At 43.9% G+C, this 13,738-nt stretch overlaps 1 protein-coding gene across 4 annotated transcripts in view; it reads right to left on the bottom strand.

Moving 5' to 3' along the window:
- Nucleotides 1-11,229, bottom strand: part of slc17a9b (solute carrier family 17 member 9b) — a 58,622-nt gene extending 47,393 nt beyond the window's left edge. The window contains exons 1-2 of one of the 4 annotated variants that reach the window (XM_078236566.1): nt 11,144-11,229; nt 2,219-2,340 (exon numbers count right to left, since the gene is read on the bottom strand). In XM_078236566.1, coding sequence (XP_078092692.1) covers nt 2,219-2,340 — 122 coding nt within the window. In that variant the 5' untranslated portion in view covers nt 11,144-11,229. Of the gene's footprint in view, nt 1-2,218; nt 2,530-2,886; nt 2,981-5,515; nt 5,578-11,143 lie in introns of those variants that run through there. The other 3 variants (XM_078236567.1, XM_078236565.1, XM_078236568.1) reach the window with 3 other exon arrangements.
- Between the last annotated feature and the right edge of the window lie 2,509 nt (nt 11,230-13,738).

Raw genomic sequence — 13,738 nt, 5'->3', positions numbered from 1 at the left:
GTTTGACTTTTCAGAGCTAAAGAGAGGGAAAAATGTGTTGGATTATATAGTGCATTAAAAAAATGAAAGTCGGCAGACAATTGGCTGTCCTTTTGAGAGAGAGAGAGAGCACTAACTGATGGTGATTTAACCGGACCTCAGCCAAGGGGCAAGGTTAAGAAGGCAGAGCCTTCGTGAATAACCTCAGCCGGTATGGGAATTGAAACTGCGCTGTTGGGATCACCGCATCACAAACCAGCCATCCAGCCAACTGAGCTAACTGGCTCTCTTCAGATCCGTTGGGAAAGCTCTAGGGCTGTTAACAATTACAAGCACATAAGCTTGTGTTCTTTGCTAACTGATTTTGAAGAGGGAGTTTAAGTCTATAAGAGGAATATTGCTTTAATTGGAACTAATAGATAGATTAGCAGTTAAGAATTGTATCTTGTCATGTTTAAGTATTGTTCAAATGTTAAATGTTGAGCTGATTCATTTGTTATAGTTAACTGTGTTGTTGAATAAAGTTTGTTTTGATAAAAGCTTTCCTGTTTGTCAGTAGAAACATGCCTGGAGTGAAACATCATATCCTAACATTAATGCCAAAATAGTAAATAGTTGGGGTTCAGTCTAACTTCATAATATACCTTAGGGTTTCTGATCTCATGCCCTAACACTATTAACACTTCCTCTCTCATGACCTGCACATCTTTGTTGCAATCTCTCAAGCTCCCATCAATCACTGACCTTCTATTCTATTCCAGCTGTTCCAGCCTCTCTTATACAGTATATAATCTATCTCCTTAGCTCTGAAGAAGTCATACAGATACCAAACGTTAATTTCATTTCCTCTCCCCACAGTTGCTGCCAAACCTGCTGGGTTTTCACAACATTTACTGCTTTTGTGGCTTCTTTATACTTCCTATAAAAATAGATCAGTTCACTCTATTGAAATTCATTTGCAGAATGGGCGTGTGCTTGGCAAAGAAAACAGAAAATTCTGGAATAAAAACTCAGCAGTTCTGGTAACGTGTGAAGAGGGAAACAGAGTTAACAGCCAGGATTTTATGACCTCGCTCGGACGAGGCTCATAAAATCCTGCCCGATCAGGGCGGGCATGTCGGTAAAATTCTAGCCAACATTTCGAGTCCAAATGGTTCTTCTTCAGAATTGAAGGGAGGTAGAAATATGATGGGTTTTGTGCCATTGAAAAAGGGGAGGGGGTGTTAGAACAAAGGGAGGATCTGGGATAGGTTAGAGGGCAGGAAAGATGAGGGACCCGGGTTCAATTCTGGCGTTGGGTGACTGTCTGTGTAGAGTTTGCACATTTTCTACGTGTTGCATGGGTGCTTCGGTTTCCTCCCACAGTCCAAAGATGTGCAGGCTAGGTGGATTGGTCATGTTAAATTGTCCCCTAGTTTCCTAAAATGTGTACGTTAGGGGGATTAGCGGGTTAAATATGTGGGGTTACGGGAATAGGGTCTGGGTAAGATGCTCAATCGGAGAGTCAGTGAGACACAATGGGCCGAATGGCCTCCTTCTGCACTGTAGGGATTCAATGATTCTATGAAAAAGCAACGGTAGTGGTAATGATCGCAGTAAAGAGACAAAGCATTTGTCCAGAGTGAGTGTTAATGGCAGGATGATGAACAGTTGAAAACAAAATCATGGAAACAAGATACAGACTGGCACCTGGCCAAAAGAGATCAAAATGGAGGACAGAGTTATGTTCTGAAGTTGGACTCAATGTTGAGTGCAGAGGGCTGTAAAGCGCCTCAGTGGAAGATGAGGTGTTGTTCCTCAATCTGCAACTTCATTAATGTTTTTGATCAGTCTTTTTTGTGCAACCTTATCAAAAGCCTTCGAGACCTAAATATACAGGTACTCCCTTTTCAACCACATGAGTGACTCACAAAAGAAAACTCAACAAGGCTGGTTGGACTTGGCTTATCCTTTATCAGTCCATGCAGGCTCTCTCCAAACAGTTCATATTTGTCCAGGTGCTGCCCCAATAACACTTTTAGTAACTTCCCCCACAACAGATGTTCGTCTAAATCACCTTATAATTTACTCGTCTGTCTCTCCTACCCCTACCTTGAAGAGTGGAGAGACATCCTGTGATTTTGACTCTACCTACCCGGTCATCAGGACAGGTTGTTATTTACCGACAGGATAATGGACGAGTTTTCAGTTGCGGAAGTCTTAAGAAAGTCTCTTGGTAATAAATGCCTTGCTTACTTACTTTGACCAGAATTTCCCAGTGGGGTGAGCCGTGGTGGTCGCTGAGGCCGGTTGCAGTGCGTCTGAATGCTTGAAGCTCATGGTGGTGTACTTAACGCCATCATCGTGCACAGCGAAAGCCATCTATTGAAAGTCGGAAGCAACACAAGCATCACAGTGTTTCCCCAAGGCAGCAAGCCAGCAATCAGCGTCACTTCTGCCTGGGCGAGAGAAAAAATACAAATGAGTCAATTTAAAAGCATTCCTCCACCTATCTGAAAGCACCCTCGCTCATCCTCCGATCCGGATCTGCTAGTATACGTGTCATTTCACATCGAAATCCATTTCAGCACTTCCGGGTGCATCTAAGTTAATTTCAGGACTTCCGCGTACCCAAGAAATCGCAGCCAACTCACTGAAGAGTGCTACACAGTTACCTCCTGCAGCTCCATCATTCTAACACTAAACAACTCTCCCCCACCCCCAGAAATGAATACAAACAGAAAGTGCTGGCTGTGTGGGGGTGGGATGGCCGTCTGATAGCGTCTGTGGCGGGGGGGGAGAGAGAGAAGAACACGAGTTAATTTCCAGTCCAATGTGGACTCTTCATCGGAACTGCGAAACTGAATGAATGTTCCTTTTTGTTCCCCCTTCCAACGGTGGTCTAACTTCATTGTATTACAGCATTACCTCTTCCTTTTATCTTCGCTACCAACTGAGTGATTCAAACGCCGAGATGACAAATCCCCTTGTCACCGAGTAACCAAAACACCGCTCGCTGACAGAGGCTGCTGCCAGCACAGTGAAACTTTACATGCGGTTCATCGGATGTTATATTTGAATATAATCTACGCTTTTTGCTAATTAGTGTTTCGCCAACTCGCCTGCAGGAAGAGGTGGTTCATGTCCCACGCAAATATTGACACACCCTCGGGAATCTTGCAAATATTGATACAATCTTAGCAGCGATGTCATAACTTTAAAAAAAACTATTACAATTATCGAAAAGAAAACACTGCTATCATTGTTGCAGCAATTTATACAGATACATCCCTGTCAATCATCCAAGAACGAGCAAATGTGCTGCACATTTATAATTCTAATCCAATCTTCACTGCGCTGTCTTTATTTTTATCTGATTATTTCTAGTTACATGCCAAAACTTATAGAAACTGGGGGAAAGCAGAGTTCATTGGAATACGCGAGTTGAGGAAGCTAGGAGCAGTTAGCAGTTGCAGCATAGCAAGTTTGTATCAATAATTTCATAGAATCCCTACAGTGCAGAAGGAGGCCATTCTGCCCATCGAGTCTACACCGACTCTCTGGCAGAATTTCTTACTCAGGCCCTTTCCCCAACCCTATTCCCATAATCACACATATTTAACATGGCTAATCCATCTAACCACACATTTTGGGACACTAAGGGACAATTTAGCATGGCCAATCCACCTAACCTGCACATCTTTGGAGTGTGGGAGGAAACTGGAGCAGCCGGAGGAAACCCACGCAGACACGGGAAGAATGTGCAAACAGATGCGTTGGTTGTCATCTTCCGAAATTCTCTAGATTCTGGAACAGTCCCGGCAGATTTGGAGGGTGGCAAACGTAACTCCACTCTTTAAAAAAAAAAGGAGAGAGCGAGAAAACAGGGATTAACTGACCAGTTAGCCTAACATCAGGAGTAGGGAAAGTGTTAGAATCTATTAGAAAGGATGTGATAACAGGACACTTAGAAAATATCAACGGGTCCTGTTATGAGGGTCTCTGGCAGCCTCTACTCCTGCGAGTGGTAAGGCCTGGGCCTCCTCTGCCTGTAATTCATCCTCCTGCTTCTCCTCCTCAGCTCCAGCAGCAACCAAACGAACAGCAACATCCATGGGTTGCATTGCAAAAGCCATCTCGTCAATCTGAAGGGCGGGGAGGGGGGAGTTTGGGGAAGGGGAGAGACAGATGGAGAGATTAAAGAACTCTGCTCACCCCCAGGGCAGCATCACACACTCCCCATACCCCCCCCCCCACAGACCCCCAGCAACACACACTCCCCATACCCGCCCACAGACCCCCCAACAACACACGCTCACCATATCCCCCCCACAGACCCCCAGCAACACACACTCCCCATACCCGCCCACAGACCCCCCAACAACACACGCTCACCATATCCCCCCCACAGACCCCCCAACAACACACGCTCACCATATCCCCCCCACAGACCCCCAGCAACACACACTCCCCATACCCGCCCCACAGACCCCCAGCAACACACACTCCCCATACCCGCCCACAGACCCCCCAAAAACACACGCTCACCATATCCCCCCAGCAACACAGACTCCCCATACCCCCCCCCCACAGACCCCCAGCAACACACACTCCCCATACCCACCCCACAGACCACCCAACAACACACACTCCCCATACCCTCCCCACAGACCCCCCAACAACACACTCCCCATACCCCCCCACAGACCCCCCAACAACACACACTCCCCATACCCCCCCCACAGACCCCCCAACAACACACACTCCCCATACCCTCCCACAGACCCCCCAACAACACACTCCCCATACCCCTCACAGACCCCCAGCAACACACACTCCCTTTATCCCCCCCCCCACAGACCCCCAGCAACACACACACCCCATACACCTCAAACAGATCCCCAGCGACACACACACTCCCCATACCCCCCACACAGATCCCCAGCAACATACACTCCCCATACCCCCCACAAAACACACTCCCCGTACTCCCCCATAGACCCCCCCAATAACACACACTCCCTATCCCCCCACACACCCCCAGCAACACACATTTCCTTTATCCCCCCCTACATAGACCCCCAGCGACACACACGCCCCATACCCCCCCCCACCACAGACCCCCAGCAACACACGCTCCCCATACCCCCCCACCACAGACCTCCAGCAACACACACTCCCCATACCCCCCCACAGATCCTAGAGTGGCAACACTGTCCCCCCATTCCCCCCCTCCCCACCCACTCACACACACCCAGAACGCATGCAGCAGTGGCCCCAGACACTGTTGCTTGACAAGTCCTGAGGCTGCAGCACTGCTACTTCAGAGAGTTTGCAGCCCATCCTCCACCTGCACTCGGACCCAGCGTCAGCACTAAGACCTGAGGCCAGCACTCTGAGCTGGGTCCGTGCTGAGAGTCCGAGGTTGGACCCCATGAGCAACAACAGCCCCCACCACCCCCAGCCACACACTTGCAGGCCCCCCCCCCAACCCAAAACATAACATGGTTGCCATGAAACAACCCCCTCTGAGCAACACGGAGCAGTTTGAACCTACCTCCTCACTCACCCTCACTGATCCAGTGCCTGAATCTGACTTTTATAGAGGCAGTGTTTTCCTGACTGTTCTGGCTGCAGCGAACAAGGTAGTTAAGGCAGGTGAGCTGAGACAATTGGGAGTGAAGCTCGCTAATGACATTGTGATGAATGCAAAAAAAATGCAAATTGAGATTTTGCCTGTTTTGGGCGGGGAACCAATCGTGCCAATTTTATTTTGTAAAATTGGAATGAGCGCGAAAACGGGTGCCATTCCCGCTAGCTGCATCGCGCCTGATTTTACGACATTTCCTGCCATAAAATGAGCGCGATGAGGTTGTAAAATTCCACCCATAGAGTTTAAGGGCAGGGAAGTTATGCTGGAACTATATAAAATGTTGCTTCGGCCACAGCTAGAGTATTGTGTGCAGTTCTGGAATCCACATTATAGGGGGAATGTGATAGTACTGGAAAGGGTGTGGAGGAGATTTACTAGGATGTTGCCTGGGCTGGAGAATTTAGTTATAAAGAGAGTTAGTTATGAAGAGAGCTTCGATAGACTAGGATTGTTTTCCTTGAAGCAGAGAAGACCGAAGGAGCACATGATTGAAATATATAAAATTATGAGGAGCATAGATAGAGTAGACAGGAAGAAACTTTTCGCCTTGGTGGAGGGATCAATGACTAGGGGGCATAGATTTAAGGTAAGGGCAGGCGGTTAAGAGGGGAAGTGAGGAAAGCTTTTTCATCCAAAGGGTCGTGGGAGTCTGGAACTCGCTGCCTGAAAAGGTAGTGGAGGCAGAGACCCTCATAACACTTAAGAAGTATTTAGATATGTGCTTGTAATGTCAAGACATACAAGGCTATGAACCAAGTGTTTGAAAATGGAATTAGAATAGTTGGGTGGTTTGTCTTTGACTGGCACAGATGCGGTGGGCCAGAGGGCATTTTTCTGTGCTGTATATCTCTATGACTCCATTATGTTAAACTTGCATGGAAGCTGGGCTAGACCAAATTAGTTGTACTATGCACATTTCTGAGTTTCATATTATTAAAAGACATAGAGGCGGTGAAGAAGGTGCAAAAATATTCATAAAGATCAGCATGTACTTATCAGGAAAGGCTGAAGAGACAGATAATCTTTATCTAGAATTGAGAAGATGGACTTGTGGCCATTACAAATCTGAAAAAGGTTGAATAAGCTAGATATAGAGATGTATCCACTTATTAGAAAGATAAAAATTAAGAGCCATTAAAAGAAAATAATCACCAACAAATCCAATAGGAAATTTGGGAGAAATGTTTTAGTAAGAATGGTAAGAATGTAAACTTGCCACTATAAGGAATGGTTGAGGTGAATTGCTAGGTGCATTTAAGATGAAACTAGACAAGCACATGAGAGAGTGAGGAATAGAGTATTTTGAAAGGGTGAAGTGAAGTAGGGTGGGAAGATGCCCAGTTCACCAAGTGTACTCATCCTGGAAATGAATGGACTTCTTATTGCTACTCAGTCAAATGGGAGAACAATGGAGGTGACATACAGCTACAACGTAAAGTAGCTTTATAATTTCTCAGTAAAGCCTTTTCTGAGCTGTTATATGTTGTGATCCTTATTTACTTGCATTGCTCTCCCATTCATTCACATTTTTTGTGATATTTCACTTCATGGAAGAGTACAAAATTAATGGTTAACAGACTTGTTAATGATTTTTAAATGGTGGATTCAAGAGATAAGTCATTTCCTCTTGACCTATTTTATGTTTCTTAGGTTTCTCCCTTCTACTTTTTAAAAATTCTTTCATGGACATTTGTAAATGCCCATCCCTATTTGTCCCTGCTCAGCCATTTCGAAGGACCCTTAAGAGTCAACCACATTACTCTGGTTCTGGCGTCACACACAGGCCAGATTTTCTTCCCTAAAGGATATTAGCGAACCAGATGTGTTTTTTATGACAATCAATGATAGTTTTGTGGTATTACTGAGACTCACTTTTAATTTCAGATTTTATTAGTTGAATTTAAATTCCACCAGCTAATGTGGTAGGATTTGAACCTGTGTTTTCTGAGCATTATCTTGGGCCTCTGGATTACTAGTCCAATGACATTACCACTCCCTTCTTACCATGTCTTCAAGATTTCCATTTTTGTTTCCTTGTTTATTAAAATTAATTTTATTAAATGGACAGTGCAGTGGCACAGTGGTTAGTATTGCTGCCTCACAGTGCCAGGGACCCAGGTTCGATTCCAGCCTTGGGTGACTATGTGGAGTTTGTACATTCTCCCCGTGTCTACGTGGATTTCCTCCGGGTTTCTAGTTTCCTCCCACAGTCGAAAGATGTGTAGGTTAGGTGCATTAGTCAGATAAATATGTGGGGTTAAGGGGATAGGGCAGGAGGTGAGCCTGGGTAGAATGCTCTGTCAGAGAGTTGATGCAGATTTGATGAGCCTCCTTCTGCACTGTAAGTATTCTATGATTCAATGAAATTACTGTGGTATGTTTAAGATCATCAATCAACTATGAGATCAGAACAGAGCTTGAGACTAGAGGTGGGTGAACCTTAGAGGGACAGGAGGTGAAGGGCAATAACTGGGCAAGACTGAAAACCCCTCCAGACGAGTGGGCCACAATCAAAATCAGAATTAGGACACCATGAATGTAAGGGGTAATAAGAAATGCTGTATAGGAGAAATTAATGGGACTGAAAGTTTATAAGTCCCTGGGACCTGATATGATGCATCTCAGAGTGTTGAAAGAGAGTGCTGTAGAAATAGTGGATGCACTAGTGATCATCTTCCAAAATTCTGTAGATTCCGGAATCATTTCTGAAGATTGGAAGGTTGCAAACATCACCCGACAATTTAAGAAAGGAGGGAGAGAGAAAACAGGGAACTACAGACCTGTTGGGCTTACATCAGTAGTAGGGAAAATGCTGGAACCGATTACAGTGATAGAAAATCTCAACTGTTGAGTGGATCGCATGAGTGATCCTTCTTTACCGCAGAAGGCCACAAGATTTAAATTTGGTACGTTCACTAACTACGGTCTCATGAATGAGATTGAATACATGTCGAATATTTCACAATGAGTTATAGAAAATGCTTAATAACTCATATTAATAGAATGCTCATCTACTTAAAATGGCAAAAAAGAATTTAGCTTTTATTGCATGCAAAGGGAACGCATGGCTCACAGTCAATGTTGTGCGCAATCAGCACGCACCTCATTGTATTTGACCTTGCCCGATGCGCGGATCACTTCAGTCATACTGGTAGAAACAAAAATCACACAGACAGAAACCAGAGAAGGTGGTAACCCTGCATATGGGTAACAGTCAGCAAGATGTCTTGTAGGCCGTGCTCAGAACCCAGATAGACCGTGTATTGGCCCTGGGGCAGTAGGTTGGCCGTCACTGGTCTATTACAAAAGATGTGATAAATGGACATTTGGACAATCATGATCTGATTGGGCATAGCCAGCATGGATTTACGAATGGGAAATCATGTTTTGACAATTGGTTGAAGTTTTTTGAGGTTGTTAGTAACAGACTTGGGAGGGAGTCAATGGACATAGTATACTTGGATTTTTCAGAAGGCTTTTTATAAAGTCCCCCACAGGAGATTGATTGGCAAAATAAAAGCACATGGGATAGGAGGCAATATATTGACATGGATCAAGGACTGGCTAACAGGCAGAAAACAGACAGTAAGAATAAACAGGTTATTCTCGCACTGGCAGGCTGTGGCTAGTAGGGTACTATAAAGATCGGTATTTAAGAGGCAATTGGCTATGCTAAATTTCCCCTTAGTGTCAGGGGTCTAGCTAGGGTAAATACATTGGGATAGGGTCTGGGTAGGATTGTGGTCGGTGCAGACTCAATGGGCCAAATGGTCTCCTTCTGCACTGTATGATTCTATGATCACAATATATATCAATGATTTGGATGAGAAGACCAAATGTAATATTTCCAGGGTTTGCGGATGATACAGGCAGGAATGTGTGTTGTGAGCAAGATATAAGTGGGCTGCAGGAAGATTTGGACAGACTTAGTGAGTGGGCAAGAACATGACAGATAGAATATGTGGAAAAATGTGAGGCAATCCACTTTGGTAGAAGGAACAGATGTGCAGAGTATTTCCTAAATGATATAAATTAGCAAATGTAGGTGGGTAAGGACATCCAGGTTCCTTTGTACATAAGGCTAGCATGTATGTGCAGCAAGCTATTAGTAAGGCCAGTGGAATGTTAACCTTTATCGCAAGAGGATTTGAGTACAGGCGTAGTGAGGTTCTGCTTCCTGTACAGAAGTTTGGTTAGACTGCACCTGGAGTAGTGTGTGCAGTTTTGATTCCCTCCTCAGAAAGGATATTATTGCCATGGAGAGAGTGCAATGAAAGTTTGCCAGACTTGTTCCAGGGATAGCGAGACTGTCTTATGGAGGGAGATTGAGCAAACTGTGCCTGTATTCTCTAGAGTTTTGAAGAATGAGATTGTGATCTCATCAAAACCTTCAAAATACTTTAAAGTCTGACAGTGCAGGAGGAGTCCATTCGGCCCATCAAATCTGCACCAACCACAATCCCACCCAGACCCTATCCCCATAATGTTATCTATTTATCCTAGCTAGTCCCCATGATACTAAGGAGCAATTTAGAACCGAACCCACACATCTTTGGACTGTGGGAGGAAACCGGAGCACCCGGAGAAAACCCACGCAGACACGGGGAGAACATGCAGATTCCACACAGATATTGACCCAAGCTGGGAATCGAACCCAGGTCCCTGGCACTGTGAGGCAACAGTGCTAACCACTGTGCCACCGTGCCACCCTGGGCTGGATGTTATGCTTTTGCTCACTAGATGCAGGTAAGATGTTTCCTTTAGATGCGGAATTGGTAAAAGTGGGCACAATTTCAAAATAAGAGGATGCCACATAGGACAAAGAGAAATTTCTTTATACATGTTTGTGGATCTTTGGAATTCTCTATCTCAGAGGGCTGTGTAAGTTGTCATTGAGCTTATTTAAGGTAGAGATAGATTTCGGATTATCAATAATGTAAGAGGTTATGGGGATAGTTTGGGTAAAAAGCATTGAAGTGTCTGATCATTCATGATTTTATTGAATGGTGGGATAGGCTCGATGGGCTGAATGGCCTACTAATGTTCCTATGATAAGGCTGTATGAAATAAGGTGGGAGGAGGCTTGCGGTGAGCACAAACACTGCACGCCATTTGATTTGAATAACCTGTTTCTGTGCTGTAGACAATGAGTAACATCAATGAATCATTGCCAGTGAAAACCAGAAATGGTGGATCCAAGAGTTTGGAGCCCAAGGCTGGGATCGGTTTGGAGATAAATGAACTACAGCAGCAAAAATCAGTTTGTATCAACAACAGTCATAAACTGGATTGCAAGGAAAACGATTCACTAAAGTCAAGAATGGAACAAGACAGCAGACTGACACTGCAGACAAAATAAAGCTGTGGGCCACTTGAGGAACGAGGACTGCAGTTTTTAGTAGCTGTAAATAGGTTGAAAGCATCAGGACTGCAACCACAGCTGGGAGAAGACCAAGACCATAAGAAAAGAAGAGAAAGGGTGAAGGATAATTTTACCAGACATTAAAAATATATATTTAAAACATTGCTTACCTGACCAAGGCAGAGAGATTAAGGTATTTATGTGCTCAAGGATGGGGAGGCTCCCCTTCTCCACTTTGTGGCATCGCTCTACTTGGTCGTGTATAAGAAATAGGGATGCTTTATAGCGCCATCTGGTGATACAGCTAAACCTGCTGTCTAACATCAAACAATATTTTCCTTTAAAGATTTCTTTTAAAATTTACTCCATTCTTAAAGTTAGAAAGCCAATGTGCAGAGTGGAGCAGGCAAGACATCTCTTTGCTTGCTCCAAAAAAAAATTCAAATTGTGTTCAATTCATGGTCCCGACAAGAGAGACATACAAGATCCAAGCTGACAAGGCATTGCACCTGATCCTGTGCTTGATCTTGGGCGAAAGGCTGAGAACCTCTCTCTCGGTTAGGCTATTAATCAGCTCAGAGCTAAAACTTAGATCCCAAATATGATTCTGTGCTCAACTCTTCCGGCCAAACTGACTAATGTGTACAGGGACTTGCTGCTTATTGCCTCTGCTTTGGTGCGTTGCTGGAAAATCAATGGTTAAGATCCCCAATAAAAGCAAATTCAGGAGTAATGGAAGGAACCAGGCTTTATTTGTCAAGGTAACAAAATTAAGTGAACCACGGACTCAATTTTCTCTGTGGAAATTTTGTTAAGAATCCTTTTTAATTTTACAATGGAAACTTTGTACTTAGAAATGTTGCCATTTGATTTTTTTAACCTTTTAAATAATAGTCGCATTTCAATTCATTACAAGTTTGACAGATAAGTCAACGAGATTAGCAATAGAAAATTAATGTAGGTAGAAAGTTTGGAAATATCACTATTCAAGTTTGTCAGGAGTTTGAATAAGTTGAATTTAAATTTTGTTTAAGATGAATCTTTTGTAACATGGGAGAACTGCTGCAGAAATATTTAATGGAAAAAATGCAAAGTGGTTTATTTTTGTTTTGTTTTTTCTTCACTATAATACAATGGAAAAGGCAAGCTCTCAACTTATATCCCAGGAAAGGAGCTGGTTTGTCCCATGACAAGTTTACTTGCTTATGTCACTATGGTTTATAAAAGGAATTAATTTGTAAATCCACCTACAGTAAACACATATTTGCAGTCACCTGTGAACTATTTGTTAATCCATAGCTCCTCAACACAATCAAGTGGACAAAATCTTTTATTTAAAGTGTAACAGAGATTTTGGATTTGTAGCATACGAAATGAGATTCCTTCCAAAGCTCACGTATATAGCATCAAATCTGTCATGTCTGCTCCATTCACATTTTATTTTATTGATACAAGTGACTATCAAGCAATTCACAAAGTATTTCGCTATTGTTCTACTGCTAACATGGAGTTAAGGCCAATAGATCTAATTGTTAAGCAAACAGCCTCCAACGAGTTTCCATTTTAGAACAGGAACTTAATAGATTGGAAAATCTTTACACTTTCCAGTCTCCCAGACAAGGCTGGGAATTCTCCCTTTTAGTTTCTTCAGTTGCAAATAAAAATGTGACATTTGTGAACAGAAATTAGTTTATGTTGTACCCATTTTCATCTGTAAAATGGACATAAAGCATGAGGATTAACAGTGGGACTGTCTCGGAGTCTTATCTGCAAAAACAATGGTCCCATTGCAAAATTCTTGCGGCTCACATGTTTAAATGAGTTAGGCAGATGTTTAAACGAGACATAAAAACATTGATCTAGGTTTTGCAGTGATAACGATGGCGAAACTGCTTAGACTCATGGCCATTACTTCTTTGACATTGACAGCACTCTCTGGTGCAGTTAAATGTAGAAATCCAGAAATTGGTGTCAATGTTTCTACACTTCTCCGCAGGTTGCGCTGTTGAGGTCACCAAAGAATGCGAACAATTACTGCCCTACAGCTCCAGGGACCCGGGTTCAATTCCAGCCTTGGGTGACTGTGTAGAGTTTGCACGTTCTCCCCGTGTCTGCATGGGTTTCCTCCGGGTGCTCCAGTTTCCTCCCACAGTCCAACAATGTGCAGGTTAGGTGAATTGACCATGCTAAATTCTCCCTTAGTGTACCCGAACAGGCGCTGGAGTGTGGTGACGAGAGGATTTTCACAATAAGCTACTTGTGAGTAATAAATAAAATTTAGAAAAATTAGAAATCATTGGATTGATAAGCACATCCACTATTGTACCTCACTGTTAAAACACATGGAATCCGTAAGGTGAAGGAGGTCATTCGGCCCTTTGAGCCTGCACAAACTCTCTGACAGAGCATCTTATCCATGCCGTCTCCCTGATCCTATCCCCATAAACCCACACATTTGCCATGGCTAATCCATCTAACCTACACATCTAAGGGGCAGTTTGGCATGGCCAATCTACTTAACCTGTACATGGGACTGTACAGTGGCTAGTACTGCTGCATCACAGCGCCAGGAACCTGGGTTCAATTCCAGCCTCGAATCACTGTCTGTGTGGAGTTTGCACATTCTCCCCATGCTTGCATGGGTTTCCTCCCACAGTCCAAAAGTGTGTGGGTTAGATTGATTGGCTATGCTAAACTGACCCGTGTCAGGGGTTAGCAGGGTAAATATGTGGGAATAGAGCCTGGGTGGGATTGTGATCGGTGCA

This window comes from Mustelus asterias, chromosome 20 (assembly GCF_964213995.1).
Source record: "Mustelus asterias chromosome 20, sMusAst1.hap1.1, whole genome shotgun sequence".
NCBI classification, from domain to species: Eukaryota; Metazoa; Chordata; class Chondrichthyes; order Carcharhiniformes; family Triakidae; genus Mustelus; species Mustelus asterias.
The sequence above is the reverse complement of the archived record's forward strand: the minus strand, read 5'-3'. Positions and strand labels throughout refer to the sequence as shown.